Here is a 25,108-nt window from a genome sequence, read left to right as displayed (position 1 = left end):
CTTTGCAGGATCCTTGTGCAGGATCTCCTTCCAAAATAAGTTTTAACTCTGGTAGAGTGTGGACAGTTTAGGGCTTTTTTTCCTTGAACTTATTTTAGTAGTGCATGTCTCTACTTGCATCTTGAGTGTCCTTCTGACAGAATGAATGGTGTAGACTAAAATTTTCCTAGTTCACACCTCAGGAATATAAATAAATTGTGCCCTGGTTATACTTCTGATTTTTATGGGCATTTCTCCAGGCTTTTAAGGTACTTACAAATGCTTATCACGATCATTTTTCTTATTCATTTTTTGATAGGAAAAAAGTTACTGAAGCCAGAATTTTGTTTATAGAGGTTCCCCCTGGGCTTGTTTCTTATGTATGTATTTTATTTTCCATTCACTATGGAGCATATAGATCCAGAATATCTAGATAAAAATATACCTAGAATATCCAGATATAGAATAATTTGCTTACTGGCACTTTATGATTGTTTCCGCTAAAGTTTCTTTTTCCCATGCCTCATGGAAGCCAAACCTACTGAGTTTCTGCTGTGCTACACACCATATGGGTGCTGATAGGGTTTTGCTGTGCCTGTGTCTGAATGCTCTGTTTTGTGATACATGCTCTGTGTTAAGTACCAGCTTGCTGCTTCATTCTGCATCTTGGATTTTCTTCTTGTCTTTTTCATGGTTAGATTTCTCATGGCATTAAAAAAAAAAAAAAAAAGGTATTTAAATTCTGACTTCTGGCACATCCTCCCTTACCTGTTAAACAGAAGCCTTGACTATATAGTGCCAGAGGGTTCCTACCCACTATTAGGTACCTGATACCTTTCTGGTATTCTTTTTCTTTCTATGGGTGGGGGATTTTATTGCAGAAAAGAGTAAGCTTCAAGTGCTTGAGCAGACTGTCTGTGCTTTTCCTGACTATCTCCTTTTTGCCTAAAAATACTGTAAAGCAAAGGAATGAATATCTGAAAATATGTATTTACACTACAAACCATTTATGTGAATTAGGTTTGAGAAAGACTAGCTCCATTAAATATTTCTTCTTAGCCCAATCTTCTGCCATATTTTCATATTTGCAGATAGCATGCTTTTTATATTGCTTTCATGGAAAACCAGTATTTTCTTTCCACGTGTGACATTATGTTTTGCCATGCTGTAAATATGACTAGAGTTACGTACAAGCCAGCACAAAGTAAACAGGCTTTTATCAGCAGAATATCTAAACATGCTCTGCTGTCAGTGGTTCAACTAGCAAACAGAAAAGGGGAGAGAGATAACAGAGGGCAGTTTGCACTAATTATTACACGGTTATTTCCAGGGAGATATGATATGGGAGACAAGTTGATCCCTTACAGGGCACTCTGCTAGCAAGGGCTCGGCATTGCACAGATTGCAGCAATGGATGGTGTGTGGCCAGGCAGCCAGGAGAAGAAGCAGAGTTCCGGTACTCCAGTCACTTGTGTGAATATTTTGCTCTTCCCAGGAGACAGCCCAAGGCATCGGGCTGTCAGGAGGGCTAGGTGGGTGCCCTCAGGTGTGATGTGTAAGGGGATATTGCAGCAGATTTGAAGGAGAGTGCAGGACTGAGCATGGCAAGAGGTTACTGAGTTCTTGCAGAAGGGACGTACAAATTCCTTAGTATTTACATGGAAGCTTCAGTAGGTAGTTCCAGGTGAGATTTCATCAGGTGGTAAAACAGTTAATAAACAAACTATTGTGGTCCTTAACTCCTTCTGTAAATCTCTCTCTTGGGAGAGGGGTTATAACAGCCACTTTAGAGCTTCCTCCAAGCAAGGGGACTACTGAGCATGGCTACTGAGGATCCAGATTGAGGATTTAACATACTGGGAATTAACTGTGAGACTCCTATTTCAAATCTGCTTCTCAGCGGTTAAAAACATCTTAAGAAATCAGATCATAAGGAGAGACGTTTATTTCCACCTTTGGCCAATTAAGAACAGTCCATCATTGAGAAGAGCTTTGCCAATTTTTGTTCCTCTGTATTTCTTGATAAAGGGCTAAACCATTAAACAACAAACCTTCTCTGGATATTGTATGTAGCTATTGCAGCACCTAGCAATAGGTAGCAAAGTTATTGCAATACCTAGCCCAAGTGACTCGATTTATATGCCCAGTCTTTCTAAACAGTCAGTGATTGCAAAACACAGGAGCCATTCCAGGAAGAGACCAGAAATCCTTGTACATTCCTCCAGCTCCCTCTCGGGGCTGAAGACTGAGAGGAGAGCCAAGCTGTTCTGCTCTGCTCTCTCAGATGGTGATGGTGGTGCTGTTCACCCTGCCAGCCTGGAGGGAGGGAGGGAGGGAGGGAGGGAGGAAGGGAGGGAGGAAGGTTTCCAGAGCTGGAAGAGCAGAGCTGGGCACACTCAGATATGAATTTGGAGGCAAAGCTGGAATAGTAGGCACAGGTTTATTGACAAAGTGATGAGGAGCACAGTCAGTGTGAGTTGGTAGGAGGATTGGGAGGGGGCTGAGGCAGGACTTCTGTCTTTGTTTCCCCAGAGAAAAGAGGCTTTGTGGTCACAGTGGTTGTTGGTCATGGCAATAACCCTCAATCTATTACACTATTTCAATCTAATTGGATGTTTGGGCAGGTGGTTTAAACATACTGTTGAAACTTCTCCTGGTCTCATGAAAATGAGTATCTGTGCAAAGGAGGGAGACCCAAACCCATGTCCCTTCTGAGGCAAGGCAGGGAGATGAAGCATTGCACACCATTTTGCAGGAATCAGCCAGGCTGCTGACAGGATTGATACCTGTCTGCAGGCACCCAACAGCATGTGCTGCCTCTGGCTCAAGGGAGCTGCTGTGAGGAAAACAGGGAAGATGTAGGGGATACAAAACAGGAGGAAATCAGGTTTCATTCTTCCCACATCTCACAGAACAACTTCAGTCTTGCTTTCAGTTTTTCATTAGCCAGAGGCTCTGTGCTCTGAGCACAACTTCATGCAATAATCTGTCCTCTTGGGGGTCTCTGGCACAAAATCCTGTTTACCAGGGGAGGATGGAGGAGCACACACCTGAGAGCTTTAGGGAGGGAACAATGCACTGAAGGAGAAACAGACGGTATAGGGGAGAGGCAAACCCTTGTGCTTTATGAGCAGGAGGAGAAAAGAAGATGCTTAAAAAAAGGGAAATGGAGGAAATAGGGAGGCTATTTATAATGGGCTGTAGCACTGCCAGAGGGAAAGTGTCCTGCAGCACTAAGCATCCCAGTCCTTCCTCCTACATCTTCACCAACAAAATTACCAGTAACAGATGTTACTTGGCAGGTATCCCTAGTAATGATCTCTTTCTCAACACATCCCACAAGGACTTTGTTAGGGTCATAAAGCAGACAAATTACAAAACAGTAATTTCAGTGAGATGTAGATAATCATGTGGCTCAATTGCACTTAATTGTGTTTTCAGGGGCTTTCCTGATCCCATACTTCATCGCTCTTCTCTTTGAAGGAATCCCACTGTTGCATCTCGAACTGGCCCTAGGACAGTGCCTGAGGAAAGGCAGCATTGGTGCCTGGAACACCATCTCGCCTTACCTCGGAGGAGTCGGTACGTCTCTCGGTGTCCCAGGTCAAGGAACCGCAGCTGACCTCCCACCCAGCACTCACTTCCTACAGATCTGTGCCAGGTGCTTGTTAGGATATAAAATTTTTATAATGAAGGTGGTAAGACACTGGAACAGGTTGCCCAGTGAGGTGGTAGATGCCCCCTCCCTGGAAACATTCAAGGTCAGACTGGACAGGGCTCTGAGCAACCCAATCTAGTCAAATATGTCCCTGCTCATTGCAGGGGAGTTGGACTAAATGATCTTTAATGGTCCCTTCCAACCCAAACCATTCTATGATTCTATATCGCTCCCATCAGGTGTTACCCCAAGCACATGGCAGCCTCATAACCTTTGCTGTGGGAAGCATAATGATCTAGAGTTCTGCTAGCCAACTCTGCCCCATTCCTACCATACCTTGGAACTTACACAAAGCTGCCTGCCCACAGTTCTTCTCGCTCCTCCCTCAGAGTCCTTCCAGGAGCCAGTCTTCTCCTTCCAGGGACAGTCGGACTGGAGGGGGAACAGAAAGATACAAAATCATGATGGGAGACTAGCACCTGCTAAAGATCCTAAAGCATGTGGGAAAGTTTCCCTTTGGGACAGGGGGGCACAGTGGGGTTACTGAAAGGAGATTAACAACATGGCTGGGCACAAGGGACAATCCACACGCCAGCGTGCATCAGACCAGTGTGCAGTCCTGTACCAGCAATTTTTTTTTATTTATTCAGTTTAATATACACTGAAAAAACGTATCTTATGTCCTGCATACATTATTAGGCTGCAAAAAATGAATGGGAGCAGCCACTGTTAAAGGGCTGAACCATCGGTTCTACCAGTTTTGAGATAGCAGCCTCCTGCCTGCAGGGGCAAGGAGAAACCCTCTGATGCTCCAGCCAGCACTGCTGGATCATGCCCTGCTTTAAACAGATGCCTGAAAATGGGATTGGCAGCAACAGCCATGCTTGTGGGGGTGTGTGGGAGGAGAAGGGGTAAGAGGACTTATCTAAGGGCCAGAGGGCAACCAGGAAGAAATACCAAGCAGCAGGGTGGTGCCTTCAGCTAAACTCATCTCCTACAATTAGGCATGTCCATCCTCCCTTTGCAAAAATGCAAGCAAGCAGAAATCATGGTGGTGTTATTCTTCCTTCCTTATCGTAGGAGCAAAACAATTACCATTTTAGGGCATAGGTCCATGATTTGAGACAAAAGAGTGCCCTCATGCAGCTATAGCATGCTATGAAACTTCAGTCTCTTTTGTTTTCCGTTATTAAAGTTGTCCTGTGTTGTAGAAAACAATGTATTACATACTAGAGCAAAGATTTCAACCCTAATCTTAGATTTAAGTAAGGAGTGTCAGCCTTCCTGGAGCAGGGCTGGTGAGCTGGGGGACTGTGCACCACTGTTTGGCTACTAAGGACACAAATGGCCGTCTTTCATGTGAAACGTCTCTCAGGGGAAACAGAAAATCTTGAAAAATTAGGAAATGTGAGCTTCTAAGAGCAAGTGCTGTAACTGATAATTTTTTCCAAAGCTTTTCTAAGCTGAGATGTTGTGCTTTCTGCAGGGGTTGGTTCATGGATGGTGTCGGTTCTGGTGAGCTTATACTACAACACTGTTTTAACCTGGGTGATGTGGTATTTCATAAACTCCTTCCAAGAACCTCTTCCTTGGAGTGTTTGTCCTCTAAATGAAAACAGAACAGGTAACTACCACTTCGAGCATCACTGCTAGCAAAAGGAGGATCACAAATGTCAGAGTCTGGGGGCTAACAAGTGGAAAAGGGAAGCCTTGTTAATTTTTGATGCTTGTGCTATGATACAAATACCAGCCTGAAAGAGTGTCCTCTGGTTTCTGACTACGGAGAAATAGTTCTTTATCAAGACATACGTGTCTGTTATCATAAACTACATATCAAGACACGTGAGATTATTAGCATGATTAAGAACCAAATTTATGACTACATCTTTCAGTAACTGCTTTAAATGAGACTTTCAAGTTTTCATTAGATGGTGATGCATTGGTTATGACTCATAAGCTCTTACAGAAACCTTTCAGCTCATTTGCCATGATGTGCTGAGAAAGATCAGCTGAGTTACCAGAGCAGGAAACACAACCCTACTGAAGAACTTTAGTTTCTGCCTGTAGATTGCCAGCTAACTGAGAAGCACCTGAGAGCAGAAGCCACACGTGATTTGGCCCTGTGTTGTGCACAAGACCTGGTCTGTTTTCTTGTCAAAAAACTACGAGAGTGATGATAGCCTACTCAAATTCATCACCCTCTCAGGAACAACAAAATCCAGAAAGTCCATGGCCCCTTCTGCTTGATTTCAAAATGGGAAATGAAATAACAGTGTTAAAAAAAAAAAAAGAACCAACTAAAGAAGCAAAACATTTTTGAGGTAGCAGAGAAACTACTTAAAGAGAGAATCTTAGAGGCTCAGACTAAATTCATACTACCCGCTACAAAACCTGGTGTAAGACCAGAGACAGACAGTGTACTTAAGCAGGATAAAGACTGCTCACAGTTCTTTAAAATTATCTTTCAGCTTTCTTTTTTGTTCAGAGCATGAGACACACAAGTTCCAGGGCAGAGCAAGAAATGTAATCTGAGTAAGAGGTTGTGCTGGGTGTGTCTGTGGAGGGGGGTTTTGGTAGCAGGGGAGGGGGCTACAGCAGTGGCCCCTGTGAGAAGCTTCTCAAAGCTCCCCCGGCTCCAAGTCAGCCCCACCTCTGGCCAAGGCCGAGCCAGTTAGTGATGGTGGCTGTGCCTCTGTGATAAGTATTTAAGAAGGGGAACCTGGGAGTAAGAGTGGTTGTGAGGAGGACACCTATGAGAACACTGAGGTTAGTGGAGGAAAGGAGCTAAGAAAAAACATTGCAGAAGTCAACTTTCTTTTGGAGACCTTAGGACTATTCTAGAGTAGGAAGACAGTTAGACATCTCCCATCTTTGTTACAGAAGTAGAGAAATAGGATTCTCTCATTTCTCAGGATACAGATGTTGCAACTAGTAATTTACTAGTAACTAGTAAATGTGTTCCAAACCTGCTTTGGAGATCAACTTTTTAATCAACTAGTTCAATATACAAAATCCTGCATTTTTTAGTTACACGTCTTTTAGAAAATATTGAAGAAGTCCTTTAAGGGCAGAGTTTTCAGTACCAGTGCCACGATGGGAAGAACCTGCACTTCTCCATCATTACTGCAATGATGAGATCCAGAGAGCTGCTTCCAAAGTGAGTCAAGTAGCAGCTCTTCCCCTCCACCAGCTGAACATAGACTAAGCCAGCATTATTTCAGGCTCACATACTTAAGCTGGGACTAAAGTGGCAAGAGCAGCAAAGCTTTCCACTACATAGCTCATTACTCATACACCCTGCTACACTCCACAGACTTTCATTCAACAGCCAGAGACTGTGTATTCAGAGGTAACTGGGATTGCACTGGTCAGTGTGTGTCTGGGTGCACATCCAATTCTTTTAATTCAGAGCAGAGGAAAGGACACCAGCCAGTCTGAGTATACGACTGTCCTCACACACTGAAAGAGAATTACCAGCTTCAGATATAATGACATTTCAGTGGCAACCACACTTTCAAGTGTAAATTTGTAACTGGAAAGTCACTTGACTAAATCAGTACATCACATCCCTGCAAGTTACTTCACTCTTCACCTTGCAATCTCACCAAAGCAAGTTTTGTTTGAAAAGTTTCATAAAGCCACAATGACCACAATCATGACTACTCCTCTCCATCAACCTTTTGCCAGCTACACCAGCCTTCCCAGAATTTAGCCCAGAGCTGAGGTCAAGATTTTGCCACAATTTATTCAGGTCACTTTTCTTGCTTTTCAAAGGTAGGCACCCTAACTCTTTGTCTGCTAGAATTTCTGTAGTGTTTCAAGACATACAAACCAGGAATCACCTCTGCTGTCTCTGCTGGGATTAGCTGCACCCATTCAATTAAAAATTTATCATTTGCAGATTATTTCTCACATAATCTGCATTTTCCAGTCCATCTTTATTACGTGGAAGTCCTGTGATGGCTCTGTTTTAGAGAAGAATAAAAGCAAAATGTTGATTTATCAATATTACCTTTTTTACTTTAGAAATATAAATTCTGTGATGTCTTCTGTCAGGGTTTCTTTTGCTCTTTTAAAAGATCTTTTTGTTTTCTTTAACCCAGCTAGTGCTGATGGCTCTGCACCCTAGGGTCAGGTGTCAGGGTTCCGCTTCACAAAGCTCTCCAAGAGTCAGGCTTCTCAGTCAGTCCTTTCTCCTGAACCACAGCAGAAGGACCTGCACCCATCATCTCTCCCAGAGACTGGAGGGCTGTGAGGCGAGGATGGAAGAACGACACACTCTGCCTCCCCCGCTCTAGCTGGAAATACTTGAAACTAACATCTCCTGCATAACAAGAGTCTCCCTAAAAGAAAAGGCATTTATCATCAGGGCAAAAAGGGAACCAAATTCAATTCACCATCAAGATCATGGAGCTGGCCACCCAAGAGCACCACAGCGTGCTTCCCCAGTTCAGTCACAGGGCAAGGAACTTGGTGGATCCCTAAGCTCTGCTAAGTGGCTTAATTGCCACGTTGTTGATTCATTTGTTTTCAGAGTTTTACTGTGAATGGTGGCTGTTTCAGAAATGAGTGAAAGGTCACAAGAAAATGAAGAAATGGGCCCATTTGAGAGCTTGATTGAACAGGCTGGCATTTCATACAACAGGAAAAAATTAAAAATGGAGAGAGGAGTTGTTTCTTATACTCTCAGGATTATCTTCCTAAAATATATCATCATGCCCAGCTATAGAGTTTAAACAGGAGAACAAAGGAGGTTTCCTGTAGCCACTTACTTTATTCAGCCACCTCAAACTTACTACCAGTAAATGCAGCATCTGGATGTTGCTGAAATGCAGTTTTATCATTCTCCTGCCCACAGACATGCTTGTTCCCTTTGTAGAGTCATGACAAGATGATTGACTTACCCTTCCATGCAAGCGGAATGAGCTGTCCTTACTCCAGCCTGGGCTATCAGCCGCTCATGGCAGGAGAGTGGCAAACTGCCCTGTGTGAGCTACTCTGCTCAGTGCATTAGGTAATCCCAGCAAGAGCCAACAGCCAAAGCTAATGGGACCTGAAAACAGGAAGGAGGGGGAAAAAAGTTGTGCTAAACTTGAGCGGGATTGTATGCAAAGCAGCAGCTTCAGCAGGAGCCACCGCAAGAAAATGAGCGTGCTCTTCCAGACAGAGGAAGAGATACATTCAGGTTTTACTAGGCAGGGAAAGGAGAAAGCTCTCCCAGCCTCGGTGTGTGATGGACCCCTTGGTTACAGGCATTGCTATCAGTGCTGCCTCTGTTGACTCCACGTTGCATAACCCCAGGTCCTGGAAATGCACAGGGCTGCCTTGATTTCTCAGGACACACCTGATTCTGGCTAGGAGCAAATGCAGAAGCTGCAGCACCCAGGGAATTCGGGTTCCCAGCTAAAGACAGCAGGTCAGTGGGTTTTCTGAAGATCCTCTGTCAATCTCCCCTTCAGGCATTTAGGTTGTGCGTAGGCAGAAGGGTGAGCACAGGTCGTGGCGTACCTCGTGTTCCCGGTTCCCTCTTGTCCAGCACAGAGCCTGGCTGGAGAGTGCCCCCTCCCCCAGGCGCAGGTGCCTGAGGTTCCTGCTCACAGAAGTCCTGGAAAGGTGAACGTGAACTGAAGAGGCTGATGCCTGGGTTTTGCCCCACTACAGGGAACAACATAGCCAGGGGATCCCAGGCTTAGATCTATCCTCAGGTGCCTGAATCTTGTTATGGCTCCACCAACCTGTAGACATACAGCTAAAAAATTTCATAGTCTCCACTAAAATTACAGTTTAGATTTTATCTTGCACTGAGTATGATGCCTTTTCTACTTAGAAAGCTATCTCTTGCAGAAATGCTGGTGATGTTCTGGTGAAGGTGTCATCTAAGTCTTGCAGTATCAGCCTGCCGCGACAAGAGTTTGTCTTGCTGCACATTACAGACAGTGCAGAAAGGCCAGCTCAGTCCCTCTCTGTATTGGATCTCGCAGCCCACAAGGGACCATCCTGCCCCTCTCCATTAGTATAAAGTATTGCTTCCTAACAATACAGTGAGTGGGAAAAATATTACCAATTTTAAAATTTATTCTTACACTTGCCACATTTTTTTCCAGGGCTCAACGAAGAATGCTACGAAAGTACTGCAGTAAATTATTTTTGGTACAGGAAAACTTTGAACATAACACCCGATGTCACTGAGAGTGGCACGTTACAGTGGTGGCTCATTCTGTGCTTAGCAACTTGCTGGGCAATTGTCTATCTCTGCACCATCCGAGGAATTGAAACCACAGGAAAGGTACGGAAAAGGTAGAGAAGTGCATTATCCCACACTTTGGATCTTGCTCTCCAGATACTGAGTTCCACCACCAAGGAAAGCCTTCCCCATTTACCACACCAGCACCACGCCAGTGTGCTCCTTGTCCAGTGAAGCGCTAACAGTGCTACAGGTGCCTCAGGATGACACTTCTCTCCTTTTCCATTGCAAATGCTTCTGCCCTAGCAGTCTCTCCTCGCACAGTTTTAAAAGCCACTTTTTTTACAAATATGTTCTGCAAAAGTGCATTCTGATTCTTTTAAAGATGGCAATGTTCACCTGCAGCTGTCTTATCTAATATTATTAGGATTGTGTGTTGCAATAACAAATAGGATTTATCAATGTTATTGTCAGTAACTGTCTGTCTGTCTTCTTACTTTAGGCAATTTATGTAACAGCAATATTTCCTTACCTTGTCCTAACTGTATTCCTTATTCATGGACTCACTCTACCAGGAGCCACTGATGGTCTGGCTTACCTCTTCACCCCAAATGTAAGTATTGCTGCTATAGTCAGAAATATTATTTTTCCTTTTTCTCCCCCTCATACCTCAGATTATATATTAATTTTCCAGCAGCTCCTGAGCAAGCTCTCTATCCAAGAGCTCAGCTAAGCTCTTTTTTATGAGATGAAGTGATTTAGTATTTTCATATACTTTAGCAAGACAAGAAGCAGCAAAGTATTTAACAGTTCAGTAATAAGTATATCTGAAAATTCTGGAAAATTGAGTATGTTATGGGTGCCTTGGTCTTGAATGTGTAAGTGAAGCTAATGCACTTCACGAACAGAATTATCTTTCTGTTCTGATAAGGATGGGATTTCCCTGTCAATGCTACAGAATTTACACAACTTTAATCTTTTAAGAATTCACATGGAAAATGACTGAAGATTTACACTGCAAAGTGGGTTTTTTTAAGGTTGAAAGCAATTTTCTCCTACTCCTGTTTCTCCATAGCTGAAGTTTCCCCCCTCCCCGTAGCTGTCCCTAAAAGACAGACCTTCTGGAGAATATCCCTCTCCCATTTTTTCTCATATTCTCAAAGGGACAGGAGTCCCAGATCCCTCTATATGCTGGCCATTTCAGAAGGACCCCTTTACACTGTTCTTAGTGGCCTTCTCAAATGCAAAGTCAAATTGTCCCACCAAGTGGTTGCTATCAACCATAGGCTCCTGACAGCTCTGTCTTTGTGCTAAAAAGCTCCATAAAGTGGTGAGTGTAGAGGAGAGTGTAGAGCAGAAGCCACTGACAGATGGTCTTGGAGCATCCTCTGCTTCTGCAGCCACAGCAGGGCTTCCCACCACAGGAACACTGGGTACTTCCCTTTCCCATCCTACACCAGGAACACAGTTATTAAAGAAAACACAATCCAAGAAGCCCAGAGATATTACATGCCAGCCTAGAAAGGAACAAGAGCAAGAGAAAGCTCAGATAAGACACCTCTTTTATCCCTCGCCCTGCAAGCCCAGTGGCACAGGCATGCAGCTGAATGCTGTCAGAGCTCACAAAGGACAACCTGGGTCTTTACAGGAGACCAGGACGTGCACTTGCAATTTTGTAGGGCTCAGACAGGACAATAAATGCTTGATGCAATGTCTTAAGGAAGAAAGCAGATTAGACAACACAACCAGAACAGGGCTTGGTCTGTTGTCATTTGGTCTCAGCCCTGCTGTCAGATTTCTCCGGAAGAGCTCAGCCATCTTCAGGACTTACAATCATTTCACAGTGAACTTAGTACAAAAACTAGATTTGTGTGTATTCACAAAGCCTGGAGGTATCACAGTGCTGAGGGGGACCAGATCATCATAAAAGAAGAGCTGGATGGTTTGCAGACTGGCGCCAGAAGTCACAATGAAAATCCGGCTGCAATCAACCTGCAGTTAATGATCAGTCGGTTTGAGGAAACAGATCCTCAGGACATCCTTGAAGAGTCATCTGAAGATGGTTTTGGTGATGAAATTGTATGTTCTTATCTACAAACATGGAAGAGCTGATGCAACAGCCTGGTAAGTGATATCTGCTATGGGTGTTGCTATTGCATGGGAAGTTATAGTGTAAGACAGAAAGATGGCTTTATTAAACTTATATGCCAACTGCTGTGGAGAATTTTGGCACTTGAAGGACTTCAAAAAGACAGTAAGCATACAACTGCAACATTTCCTTTCTCTCTTCTTCCCCTTAGCCCACAACTGCAGTACCAGTATTGCCTTTTCTGTTAGCCTGTTTGTTGAGGAACTATTCCCATCACTGCTGTCAGTAAATACATGCATTTTTCTTGTTACACTTCTCCACATGGGATGTCCCAAAGTGAGTTGTACAGGGGGGCTATCGGTTTGTGGGGTTTTTTTTGGCAAAGATTTACCTGGCCCACCCAGACCACATAAGCTGACAAAACTGCAAAGTATATTTCTTAAGTGTGTTCTGTTTTCTTCTTATTTCCTGTCTTTTTGCAGGAAGCTTGTAAAGTTTAGGCAAAATAAAGTAAGAGTTAGCTCACCTACTGTCTGTTTCAGCTTGCTTTAAAAGAAAAAATAATAATAAATTTTAAAAATCAACCTTCTTGACATTCTCTACTCATTGGAGGCAATCTTTTTCAGCTTTTTTCCAACTTTGTAGTGCAGCAGAAATTGTAGTTTCTCTGTAATAGCTGCCACATCCACTCTCTGGTAACTTACACCTCACTGTTGTATTTGAAAATCTGTGAAAGAATGTAATACCTAGTGCTAAAAGTCACATCTTACCAAGTTTCAACACCATAATCATCTAACTGAATTTAATTTTTTTTTCCCAAACCACCATTGTTTAAGTTTATTCACTTTCCAAGTTCGTATTTTAGTTCTCATTAATAAATATCACAAATAATAACTGCATGCGTGTGGATTTTAAACATGCAAGGCTGTGGTTTTATTTTCATGCAGAAATACATCATTGGCTTTTTGCCATCTGACACACTTTCACACCTTAAATTCTAGAACAAGTAATGAATACGTCTTTTCATTGACTTTCAGACATGGAGAAGTCTGATGATTTACTCACCCTCTCTAAATCCTTGGCTACCTGGAAAGTGAAGCTGCCAAGAAAACAAAAAAGATACTGAAGTTATGCTCACAGGCACTTGAGGGGAAAGCAGAAGTTGTACAAAGATGAAGCAACACAGAAGCTGGAACAGAGACTTCTGGAAAGGTTCTCGGAGAAAAAAAATAATCAGAGGCAGCAGAAAAGGGATCCTGTCAAGCATCAGCAATGGTCTCTACACGGTTCAGCTTCTGCGGACATCTGTGTTAGCTCAGGAGCACAAATGCCTCCTTCTTCAGTCTCCTTCACATCTGCAAGAGCTTCAGAGACTGTAAATATTTGGGGGTTCTCTGGCAATGAACAATTCCAGGGACTTGGTTGGGCAACTGATGGCTGTGCCCAGAGCTCTGCAGCTTTTTAACGAGCAGTGAGAATAGTCAAGAAAAAGGCAGCACAGACACCAGATCCTCTATCACAGAGGCAATTTGTAATTTTTAACTCTACTTTGCAGTTTAGTTTTACATCTGATATATTACTGTGAATGGACACTTAAAAATCTTTTCAAGGTACCTGGTCTGTCCATATTGTTTCTGGTATTATTAAGGAGAACAAAAGCATTACCTTAATGAACTGCTGTCTTTAAGTGAAGTATTATTTGGTGGTCACTTGCTTATGACAAAAGCAATAGCTGTTTTTACACCAAAATTACATATCACAGGGATCCCAGTACTTTTTAATTCTGTTTTAAGAAAGTTTCTCTCTGTGTTTCACATGTTCAAGCATCCAAACATCTCACTGACCAGAGGGGCAATTATGCTTCCCTTCCTCACTCCCATGTTCGTTCGTTAACACTCTGGTTGTATACCTTCATCTACATGTTTCTAGGTTCAGCACATTTTTTCTTCTGAAGATACACTTATGAAATCCATATACCATATTAATGAAAATATAAAATAACATTTAGATTCATAATTTGCTTAAGACCAGATAATGACATTACCATGGCACGCTTGCCAGTCCACTATTTCTTCAAGTCTGGGGGTTGATTAGTATGTTTTAGAGTCAATAAATGCATTGGATCTAGCACCAAACTAAACTATCTCCAGACTCATTTGCCAAAGTCTCCAGTCAGAAAGCCAGACTTGTAACAGTACATCTATCAGCACTGACAATTGACTTGGCAGCACTTAATCAAACTGTGAAGGCCATGTTGAATGCAAATGCTGAATTTCAGTACTGCAATAGCAATCTAGTTCCGCACCTGCACAAGGTCCTACCAGTGACCACTCTGGCACTGGAGGTTTGGATATGATCTTTCAAAATAAACCTCTAGAAAGGTTTGTCTAAGCAAAAGCATTTCAGCCAGTAATGGTTACACGCACCTGCTTGCTCTGGTCTGTAGTACAAAAGTTATACCAGCTCTGCTGTGGTCAGGGCACTGGCGTACTTGTGGAGAAATCATCTGCAGTAATGGCATTCACTGCATCCATCCACACTGAGATGAACCCATTATTTTCACTCTTCAAGCTCAGGCCAGCTTCAGAGAAATCCAAAATGCTATTAAGGATCTTCTAGCATACTTGCCTCTCACTCATAGAACCATGGAATCATAGAATCTCCTTCAGGAAAGGACCTCAAGGATCATCTGGTCCAACCTTTCTGGCAAAAGAATGGTCTAGGCAAGATGGCCCAGCACCCTGTCCAGCTGAATCTTAAAAGTGTCCGATGTTGTGGAATCCACCACTTCCCTGGGGAGATTATTCCAATGGCTGGTTTGTTCTCATCATGAAAAATTTTCCTCTTGTGTCCAGTCAGAATCTCCTCAGGAGTAACTTGTACCCATTACCCCTCGTCCTTTCCACGTGACTCCTTGTAAAAAGGGAGTCTCCATCTTCTTTGTAGCCACCCTTTAAATATGGGAACATAGTGATAAGGTCTCCCCTAAGCCTTCTCTTCTCAAGGCTGAACAAACCCAGTCCTCTCAGCCTTTTCTCACATAGCAGGCTTCCCCATCCCTTGATCATCTTTGTATCTCTGGGGCCCCTCTCTGCACCCTCTCCAGCCTGTTCACATCTTATTTGTATAGCGGGGACCAAAACTGAACACAGTATTCCAGTATTCCGGCCTGACAAGGGCTGAGTAGAGCGGAATAATGACTTCTTCATCTCTGCTGGTGAACATCTTGTTGATGCAAACCAACATCCTTTTGGCTTTCTTTGCCGCAGCAGCACAATGTTCACTCATATTGAGCTTGTTGTCCACCAGGTTCCCCAGGTCCCTTTCCAAGAGCTGCTCTCCAGCCAGGTAGATCCCAGCCTGTGCTGCACTCCTGGATTGTTTTCCCAGGTGCAAGACCTTACACTTGTTCTTGTCCTTCCTACAAATGCTCCTAGCAGGATCATTCCTACAAACGTTCCTAATCATGTACTAGGATCAATAGCACACGCACATAGACACAACACAGAAAACACACAATTCGCTGTGCATGACCAGGCCGCAGATTTGACTCAGACTGATGTAAAACAAAGTGAAATACTCTACAGCCCTGGTATTACATTTGGGCCAGCTGGTTTTTAAAACACTCATTCTTAACTAATACTGGTTTCTATTCCCCTTACTTGATAACAGATCAAAAAGTAATACGACTGGTAGGGTATGAATATAACACACCACCACTTAGTTTCTACAAGAAACAAATATTTATTAAGTGCATTTACATTTTGCACATTACTTATATTTTATCTTTTTCTTTTAGACTGATTTTAATGATAAGATTCCTTCTTAGTGCAGTTATTTAAAATTGCATATTATTCTCTGTAATCTAACAATCACTGACTTTTTAATTCCTCTAACAAGTCACCCTTACATCAAAACTCAGATTTCACTCTGCCAACTTCTCCTTTTTCCTTATTTTTCCTATGTTGCCCTTCTATCTTTTATTGCTGTTTTTACAGTACTTTGAATCTAAGATGCTCTTTTTAATTAATATCCTCTTCTTGTCTGCTTGGGCTTTTAGTTTTTGTTTTGTTGGGTTTTTTTTTAAGCAAAGTTGGAAAGCTATGGAATCACTTTGTGTCTTAAATCAATGAAGGTTTAGCATTTATTTATACAGTTTTAGGAAGATAACATCCTTAAACTGTGTTACCCAATATGTGGATTAACAAAAAGAAATAAATTGAGGAAAAATGTAATGTACTGTCCCTATTGTGTGCCTAACGCCTATCATTTAGAAACACTTTTTTATCATCAGACAGAAGAGGTATACAACGAAACAGATTCTATAATTACTACATACATTTAAATAGACCAAATTATGTATTCAGAAATGCCTGCTTTACTGGTTTACTTGTTTTGCACTAATTTGCATTTTCAGTGTATTTAGATGACAACACAACTCACAATTTCAGAAGCGATATAAGCGATGAGTTATGAGAACTGGGAGAGAAAAATAAATTTTAATTTAAGCCTAATACATGCATTTATTCCAATTATTTCAGCTGAACACTTTGAAAAATCCCCGCGTATGGCTTGATGCAGCTACCCAGATTTTCTTCTCTCTCTCTTTGGCTTTTGGAGGGCTTATTGCTTTCTCGAGCTACAATCCACCAAAGTAAGTGGAACTACAACCTTTATAAATTGACTAAATTCTTGCTGTATTTTGTGCAATTTTCTAAAATTTTCAAAACTCTTTCCTTAGGATATTTACAAAGGATTCTCATTTTTCTAAAGGATCTTAACAGCTTCTGTCTTTCTGAAAAGCCAGATAGATTTTCTAACAGGAAGGGGAAAAAAAAGTCTAAAAAAATAAAATGTTTGCAGAAACACCTGAGAGAATCACAAATGAAATACTGCCTTTTTTCAGTCACTTCACTTGTTTGAATGTTATTTCTAGAAATGACTGTGAAAAGGATGCTGTGACAGTAGCAGTTGTGAACAGCATGACATCCCTCTACGCTTCCATCCCAGTCTTCTCTGTTTTGGGGTTTAAAGCAACCACAGGCTACTGGGACTGCTTGGACAGGTGAGAAACTTGTATTTCCAGTGTTATATTGTGGTGTCAACGCCTAAATAGATAACGCGTTACTTGAAAAACATGCATTTGGTGAATTTATTTTCACTAAAAAGAAAAAGCATCTGTATGAAGAAGTCTAATACAAAAATAAAAAGTATTATAATATTACAGCACTGAGGCAAGAATGATCAGGAGTAACATTTGTAAGAAGCAAGTCTAATTATAAAACAATCCACTGCAAGAGGTGCATCAAGGATCACATCTCAATCTCAGACTAGCATGAGAAGTTAAAAAATCAACACCTTTTCCTATTCCACCAGATTCACTAAATTGTTAAACACAAGTGGTGGAAATGGTCTGGAGAGCTGATAAAATAAAAATAGAAATGTTTTAGAGACTGCATCTGCATTTCCAACCACATCATCTGCAAACATTTAAACTAAAGATATTTTGGCTTCTCTGGCAGGAATATTATCAATATCATCAATGAATTTGATCTTCCAGAAGAAAGCATCATGCGACAGAACTATACGGCCTGGATTAATTTCCTAAATTCATCATATCCAGAAAAAATTGCTGGACTCAAACTGAAAAGCTGTGACTTTCAAGAATTTCTTGATCAGGTACCATAATTGCTTTCAGCAAAGTAACCCTTAAACAAAATAAGTAGACGGACTGGTATCTTCCTTTTTCTTACAAGTACTTGTACGTTACTCTACTTGTGATGAATATATCATACTTAATCATGAAATAAAACAATTTTTTTTCAAAATTTGAAATAACAACACTGCTGTAGGACAGTCTGAACTCAAAGCTGCCTGGTGCAGCATGCAAAATTACACATTATTATCACAAAACTAATCTTCAAAAGTGCGCCTACCTGGAGCCTACCATGGACACTAGATTCAGTCCTACTTTGGTTTACAGGAATAAGCACAACAGAGAAAACACATCTAGCTGAAAGATTATAGAAAAAGGATGCTGAATGGGAGTTTCTTAAATCCATATTGAGAAAAGAATCAAAAATCTATTAAAATGTTCACTGTTTGCCTTCAATCACATATATGACCATCAGGAAGGTATCTTATCACCGTTTTCTCTTTTATCTTCCTTTCCACATCTTTCTATTCCTTCTTGTCCTCTCCCTTTTAAATTTCCTCCTCGCTGTACAGGATCTCACCAATATTTTAATTTTTTTTTCCCCTAACCTCCCTCCTCCCCAAGCAAAATACATTATGATCCTCTATCTTTCCTTCTTTTCCAACCCTCCTAAAACATTTCCCCTATCACTAAACACAGATGTATCTTCTGTGTTTACTTCTCCAACCTCATTCCACTTGCTCCAGTGAACCCACCCAGTCCGGTAACTCTCATTTACTACTCACCCATTTGTACTCCCTTGTTACAAGTCCTTACCACCTCATGAGAAAAGAATAGGGCCATGGTTGGAGGAGAGAATAAGAAAGAAAGGAGCTTAAGAAAAAAATAAAATAAAATCTTAGGGAAAAAGGGTAGACACATTTGCTAGAGACAGAATGTGCTAATCCACAATAGCCTTAACACACAATGATGGTGAAATAGGCTATTTTAGTCACATGATGTAAAAGTCCAAGGACAACATTCCAGCCCTGACATGAGTCAGTTTCTGTTTTGCCTGGCTTCCTCTGATGGCACCTATTTCTGATTTATGGTTTGTTTGACATATTTTACTTCCAAATTAGAGCAACATTAGCATTTTTCAGTGCTTAGATTTAAATACCCTTGTCCTTGGGAGACTGAATTCAAAGAAATTTGGCTGAAATTGGGCTTTTTAGCCTTTTCTGCCCCAGCAATTTTGGATTTTTTTGTGATCAACAATTCACCAAATCTCTTGCAGCTAGAGTGCCACTCATATCCTTACTTACATCTTTTTCTTTCCAGCAGCTATTATATCATAGATTTTTTTAAAAAATGTATTTAAGATGGTATTGGCAAACCAATTGCTATTTCAATTACAACTCTCAGATCTGCTTTACTCCGGACCCATCCCTCTGTGCAAGATAAAATTCTGGTCTATGATTGTCTACACATCTCTGATAGACCATTTAATATTAAAATTCCCACAAACACTCCCTATTAACCATTTTCTCAATTGCTGGCTGCCACAGAGCCCCACAAGTTGACCAGCAGCCTTGACTCCAAGGAAGGACAGAAGTGGGTTATAATTCTAGATGCATGAGAAACTACATTTACACCATTATAATGTGTATTTTTATCTGTTTGTGAATTCTGCAGAGTGTATCAGGAACTGGCTTGGCCTTCATCACTTTCACCCAAGCCATCATTCTCATGCCAGGATCCCAGGCCTGGGCCATTCTGTTCTTCATAATGTTGTTCAGCTTGGGCCTTTCTTCTATGTTTGGGAACATCGAGGGAGTCTTCACTCCTCTTCTAGAGCTTCAAAGTATATCTAAATCAATACCCAAAGAGCTATTATCTGGTAAGGTATTTGCTTTGCTTTGTTCACAGAAGGTGGCTTCTTTATAGATGCGCAAACTACCAACCGCTTAACAAATATCATAGAGGGATTAAGAACTTGTAATATTAACTTAGCTATCTCATAGGGTTAGTAAGGGCAGTGGATTGTGTTTGCAGAAGATAAGCACATAGATGAGGTAGCAGTTTTGGCAGAAGCTGTCAGATGACAGCATTATATTGCCCTTGCCAGTTTTTTTCTTAGCTTGCAAGAGCTGCTTCAGTCTGAAAAAGCTTGATAAATTGCTTTTCCTGGAGTCAAGTTCAGTCTGAGCTGTTGTAGACATTAGGAAGAGCCTTGTCTTCACTTAAGCCTTTGGCAGCTAAACAAGTCGCTTTAAAGCAACCAGTGACATCAGCTGATTTGCCATAACCACTTGCGCACGAACTTAACCACATTCTCACAGCTGTAAGACAGGTCATTCACCCCTGTTTCATTCAGGTTTGTGTTGCTACAGATTATTTCACACTTACTGTGAACATGCCAGAGTAGAAAATTAGCACTTGGAAACTGAGGAATGAGTGCGTGAGATCCTGTTCTTGCACCAAAACTGGATTTTTTTCAAACAGAGACAGTTACTGAACCCAGCCTCCTCCTCAAGAACCAGACTCAGTGAGAGTCTGAGAGATCCTACTGTGAAACTGGTCTAGAAAAATTTCTGGCAGTTTGAAGTAATAGATTAACACTTCTGCAACGTGCCCTTTTAAATTCTTATGGGCAATATTGCTCTCATGCCTTTTTTAGAGTCTTCCTGTGGCATCTAAGTTATATCCTTCTCATTTTACAACTTTTTATGTAGAAACAAATTTATTTACAACTTGATGAGGTAACCATATTATTTTGAAATTGATTTTCCAATTGTGAGCTCTTTTTTTTAAAAGAAAAAAAAATGTCTGGAGCCAATTTTACACAGTATTGAACCAAAGGCCATCTCAGAGTCAGAAGCAATTAGCAACACAGCACAAGGACATACAAATTGATTTGCAGCCCATCTCTGCATCCAGCAACACTTTCCCTCCTTCCCACTTTTTCTCTCAATTACCCCAAATCTGTATCTTGGCTAAAAGGGGAACTGACTGTACAAAAGTGTGGTGAAACCTAAACCATACACGCCAGGACACAAGGAACATACACATTTGTAGCTCTGGGCCCTTTGAGGAAATGGGGGACAGAAATCCAGGGAGCCCTTACACTTCTCCAATGCCAGCTGCCTGTGCTTTGAGTCTGTGACTGCATGGAAGTGAGGGCACTTGAAACTCACTACATCAGTCAAAAATGAACATAGGGCAACAGCATAGCACAGCCCAGGCTGTCTGCTGGAAGTACTAACAACTGAAGGATGCACTGAGTCACACGACTGCATTCCTCCTGTAATAATAGAGTGGTGCCTCTTGGCCAACACACAGGGGAAAACTGAGTTTGAGAAATGGTATTAGCTCCCCTGAGACAAAAACAGTTTGTTGTAGCTCCATAGAGGGAGAGAGAATAAAAATCACTGGAACAAGAGCAAAAATAACTTAGAACAAAAATATACTTACCAAGTTCAGTTCAGTACGCCAATAACAAAGATATGTCTTTTTCTTCAGGTATAATATGTCTAATTTGCTTCCTCATTGCTCTGTGTTTTACGCTGGGTTCGGGGAGTTACTGGATTGACATATTTGACAGCTATGCAGGCTCGTTGCCTCTTCTAGTCATCGCTTTCTTTGAAGTGATTGGGGTTGCATATGTCTATAAAATTAAAAGGTACGTTGGAAACAGGTGGAATATTTTTCTCGTAAGAGACAAATGCATTTTCCTCTCAATCCATGTATGTTACATACAGGTATACAATATTAACATATTTCTGTAGCATTTACCAGTTCTGTGAATGTAGATAATCATTCTTTTCTTCAAGTCTCCTATATTTGTAAAACAGGAAGGACAATCTCTGCATAGCACTTATGGAAGGGGGGATCCTAGGTTTAGAGCTAGAAAGTCAACAGCCGTTGCAGTTCTTTGCCCAGGAGGAGTTACACCATCTTTCAAATAGCCTCCTGTTACTGCCCTTTTTTTTGGTATACTCTTCTATTTTTTGTTTATCATTTTTTCCCCTCAAACTTCACAGTAAGCAACAAGCAGTAACTCCCCCATGTTAAAAGGCTCAACCTATGTGCTGAGAATCTCTGTAGTCACAGACATCAATTAAATTCACTCTTTAGTTTAAAAGCTTTCCTACATCCTTTGTAATTGTAAATGTCAGAATCCTTACCTCATTTTGAGTAAAACTTCCCTCTCTATTCAGGGCCCTTCCAGTCCAGAAATTTCCTCAATTCTCAATAAAGATTAATCTCTTCCCCTATATAACTTACTTAGTTACATGTTGGGACTTCACCTTTCTAATTCTTACTCTGGCACTGGGATCATGAAGGTCCTGATTTTTTGTGGATCAGTTTGTATACTGTATAGGTAATAAACTCATGTTTGGCCAGTGCTGTTGCATATCAAGGTGTATCAGTAGCATCTCAACTTAAATCTTACCATAGGCTATGATTTTAAAAATAAGAAACTGAAGAAAAAAAAAATCTTCCTGAATTACAGCTAAAGTCCCTGCATTAGATTTTTTAGATTCACTGTTAAGATCATCATCATAAACAATTTCACACATCCCTCTTGCTGCCCATACAGTTAGCCTCAATCTGTCATGATGCAGAAGTAGCAATAAAATCTGGTTTCACACACTACAACAGACTCTGGATTCCATAGCACCTGCATCTTCTCTGTTGTGCTAGTATACATATACTTTTTCCTCTTCATTACTATGGGATATGAGCACAGTCAAATCACTTTTTCCTAGTTCTCAAGAGAATTTCTAGTATCTTCAGTTAGATTAACTGAATTGAAGACAAAGCTGGTGTTTGAAAACACACACACAAAAATTGCAATTCCTATTCCAGATTACAAAACTCTTTCCAACTTGATAGACAGAGATTATCATGTAACTATCAAACCCAGAACCATATATCTACTGTTCATTCAACGTACAAAACTGTATGATGTACCTGTAAAAGATCAGCTCTGTGTCCGAATGACTGCCACTAGTGACTGCATAGGCTGCAACAATTTGATCTGATTCGTTTGGTGGTGGTTAATTCAGATTTCTTCCTAACAAGCTATATTTGTTCCCTTGGCAATTTTGTCTTTTTTAAAATGTTTGAATAGTTCTACAGAACTGCTGTAATATTTTCATCACTTATTTGTGCTTAGAAACCTTAGATTAGTTGCTCTAAACTGAGTTGCAGTAAGCTGACAATGTAAACTCATCATTCATCCCTGGTAGGGATCAATAAACACCTAGTTTATTGATATTATTATTTACTTAAGTCTATAGTAAGTTATTAAAGAAGGATTCGGAATAGAAAAGATATAGAGAGCTGTACCATGTGTTTAAAACTTATAGAAAAATATGAAAAAGTGAAACTGTTACTACTTAGATTTGACATTATCATAAACATGCCTCCTCTTAAAAGGTTCAGTAAAGATGTGAAATGCATGACTGGACGAAAACCCAATCTCTACTGGCAGATCACATGGAGGTTTATTAGCCCTCTGCTCCTGCTGATTGTCTTCGTGGCCTTTGTTACTCTTCAGATACAGAAGCCGCCGAGCTATACAGCCTGGAATCCTAAATATGTATGTTCCCAAATATTTTCAAAACTTCTAATAAAAGCAAGAGTTGTATATTTTTCTCCCCTACCAGATCCTTTAAAATCATTGATATCTACTGCTTACCTACATAATGCAGCCTGAAGTGATGCAATGCTCAGAATGAGAAGGCTCCAGTATGCATAAAGGTTACACATACTAAAATGTGTTTCTGTTAAGAGCCTCTTCTTGAGGAGTCCCACATACTCCATGCTCCATATTTTTTATGGGTATGTGTAACGCAAAGAACTGTTGAAGTGAAATGTCTCACGGACACCCCATACCTACAGGGGTTCAGAGGTGGAACAAATGCATGAACAGAGTTTTAGAGCTGCATAACAGATGCCAGGGATGAAAACATTTCTCAGTGAGAATTACCAATGTCACTGGGGCCCTGATGAATATATAAATGTGTACTTTTGACAGACGGACAGGGAGGGAGGCAGTGGTCCAAGAACAGTATTAGTTAATTCAGCACCAGAGACATGTCAAAGCTGAGAACATTTGATCTGGGTGTCACTGTCTCATGTCAGTTGCAGTTTCTTGGATCCCTTTCAGATACACCCTATGTAGGGATTTGAAGATCAATTCTGGTCTTCAACTGCACGAGCATTACACAGCAGCTGTGTCTCCTCCAAACACCATTAAGTATCTATCATCCCAAAATAAAACTCATAGCCACAGACTTGCAGAAATTGCATTATCATCATTCCCTCAAAATCTCTCATATAAATTTTCCCTATTCGGCAAAGAGCACGTTTGGCAATTGCTGAAACCAGGCAAGCTTTGAGTACTAACAAGAATAATCAGAGCTTAACCAAGAGAGGGTGAAAGTTTGATAACTCTTTAGGCAACTCCTGCACCCCTAGGAATGTGTCACACTTCCAGCTATAAATCTTTGAAACTGTAAAACATTTACAGCCCTCTTTAGACCCACGAGAAGGGGATACAGAGGACACAGCCACTGAATGCTACTGCAGAAGCAAGAGTAAAACTTCTGCTATCCTTAATGTAACAGCATAAGAAAGCGCAAAGGGAAATCATAGCAAAATGTAAGTGTACCTACGAATTATTTATTTTGCTTGTCTTTTTATCTCCATAGGAAGGCTTCCCTATGAAAGAGGAGAAAGTTTATCCACCTTGGGTGCTGGCCATCTGTGTGCTGTTAGTTGTCCTTCCTTGTGTGTTTGTACCTCTGGTAGCACTCTTCCATCTGATCAAACGAATGCGCAGAAGCAAGGACTCAAGCCTTGTACCACCAGAAGTTTTTTCATGTCAGGGGGCTAGTAGCAACTTTTCTCATCCAAAAGAATAAATACCCATTGTATCTGCCTGTAAGTACAAATAAGACAGCCTTTGTTAGACACGATCAGCTGTAGTATGGTATCGTCCAACCAACCTGGTTTATGCAGTTCATATGCTTTCAGTCAATCACTAGCACTCCATAAAGAGTGCTGCCATGTTTCCTTTATTTTCAACCAATTTCACAACAGTTACATTAATCTTGTCCCTCGTACATCCTGTTGAATCCTACATACTGACCAAGTACCAGCCCCATTGCTTTAAACCTTTTCACGCATTACCAACTTCATGTCTCTCTTCAGACAGACTTTAAACTTGGAAAACTTGCTAGTTATTGCAAGCGCCTGCTGTCTTCCCTCACTTTTCAAAAAAAATTGTCTAAAAGAACTGTCTGTTCCTAAGGATCAGCAACATACAAATTGGAACACAATCACCTACAGTTTCATTCACTGACTCCCCTCTGAGCGATGTAGAATGAAAGCTTTTGAACAGTAAGGACTCCTCTTGTCCGTTACGCTCTACTTTTTGTAAATCCCAACACACATTTAAATAGCAGTTATTTTGTGATTATTTCATGTTCTCAAGCATTGCAAAGAGCACAAATAAAGCATCAGCAGTAAAAAGAATGTACATTAAGTAAA

General features: G+C 41.1%; 1 protein-coding gene across 2 annotated transcripts in view; it reads left to right on the top strand.

The window, feature by feature from the left end:
• The window catches only part of LOC141923379 (sodium-dependent neutral amino acid transporter B(0)AT3-like), a 31,791-nt gene extending 6,683 nt beyond the window's left edge, over positions 1 to 25,108 (top strand). The window contains exons 2-12 of one of the 2 annotated variants that reach the window (XM_074824434.1): positions 3,421 to 3,561; positions 5,124 to 5,261; positions 9,742 to 9,923; positions 10,324 to 10,434; positions 16,452 to 16,564; positions 16,847 to 16,975; positions 17,433 to 17,589; positions 19,241 to 19,445; positions 21,068 to 21,227; positions 22,991 to 23,153; positions 24,268 to 25,108. In XM_074824434.1, the coding sequence (XP_074680535.1) occupies positions 3,421 to 3,561; positions 5,124 to 5,261; positions 9,742 to 9,923; positions 10,324 to 10,434; positions 16,452 to 16,564; positions 16,847 to 16,975; positions 17,433 to 17,589; positions 19,241 to 19,445; positions 21,068 to 21,227; positions 22,991 to 23,153; positions 24,268 to 24,480 (1,712 nt within the window). In that variant the 3' untranslated portion in view covers positions 24,481 to 25,108. The remainder of the gene's footprint in view (positions 1 to 3,420; positions 3,562 to 5,123; positions 5,262 to 9,741; positions 9,924 to 10,323; positions 10,435 to 16,451; positions 16,565 to 16,846; positions 16,976 to 17,432; positions 17,590 to 19,240; positions 19,446 to 21,067; positions 21,228 to 22,990; positions 23,154 to 24,267) is intronic. The other variant, XM_074824444.1, reaches the window with a different exon arrangement.

The sequence above is a fragment of the Strix aluco genome, chromosome 1 (assembly GCF_031877795.1).
Source record: "Strix aluco isolate bStrAlu1 chromosome 1, bStrAlu1.hap1, whole genome shotgun sequence".
Classification (NCBI taxonomy): Eukaryota; Metazoa; Chordata; class Aves; order Strigiformes; family Strigidae; genus Strix; species Strix aluco.
Note: the sequence above shows the minus strand (reverse complement) of the source record. Positions and strands in the feature narration are given on the sequence as shown.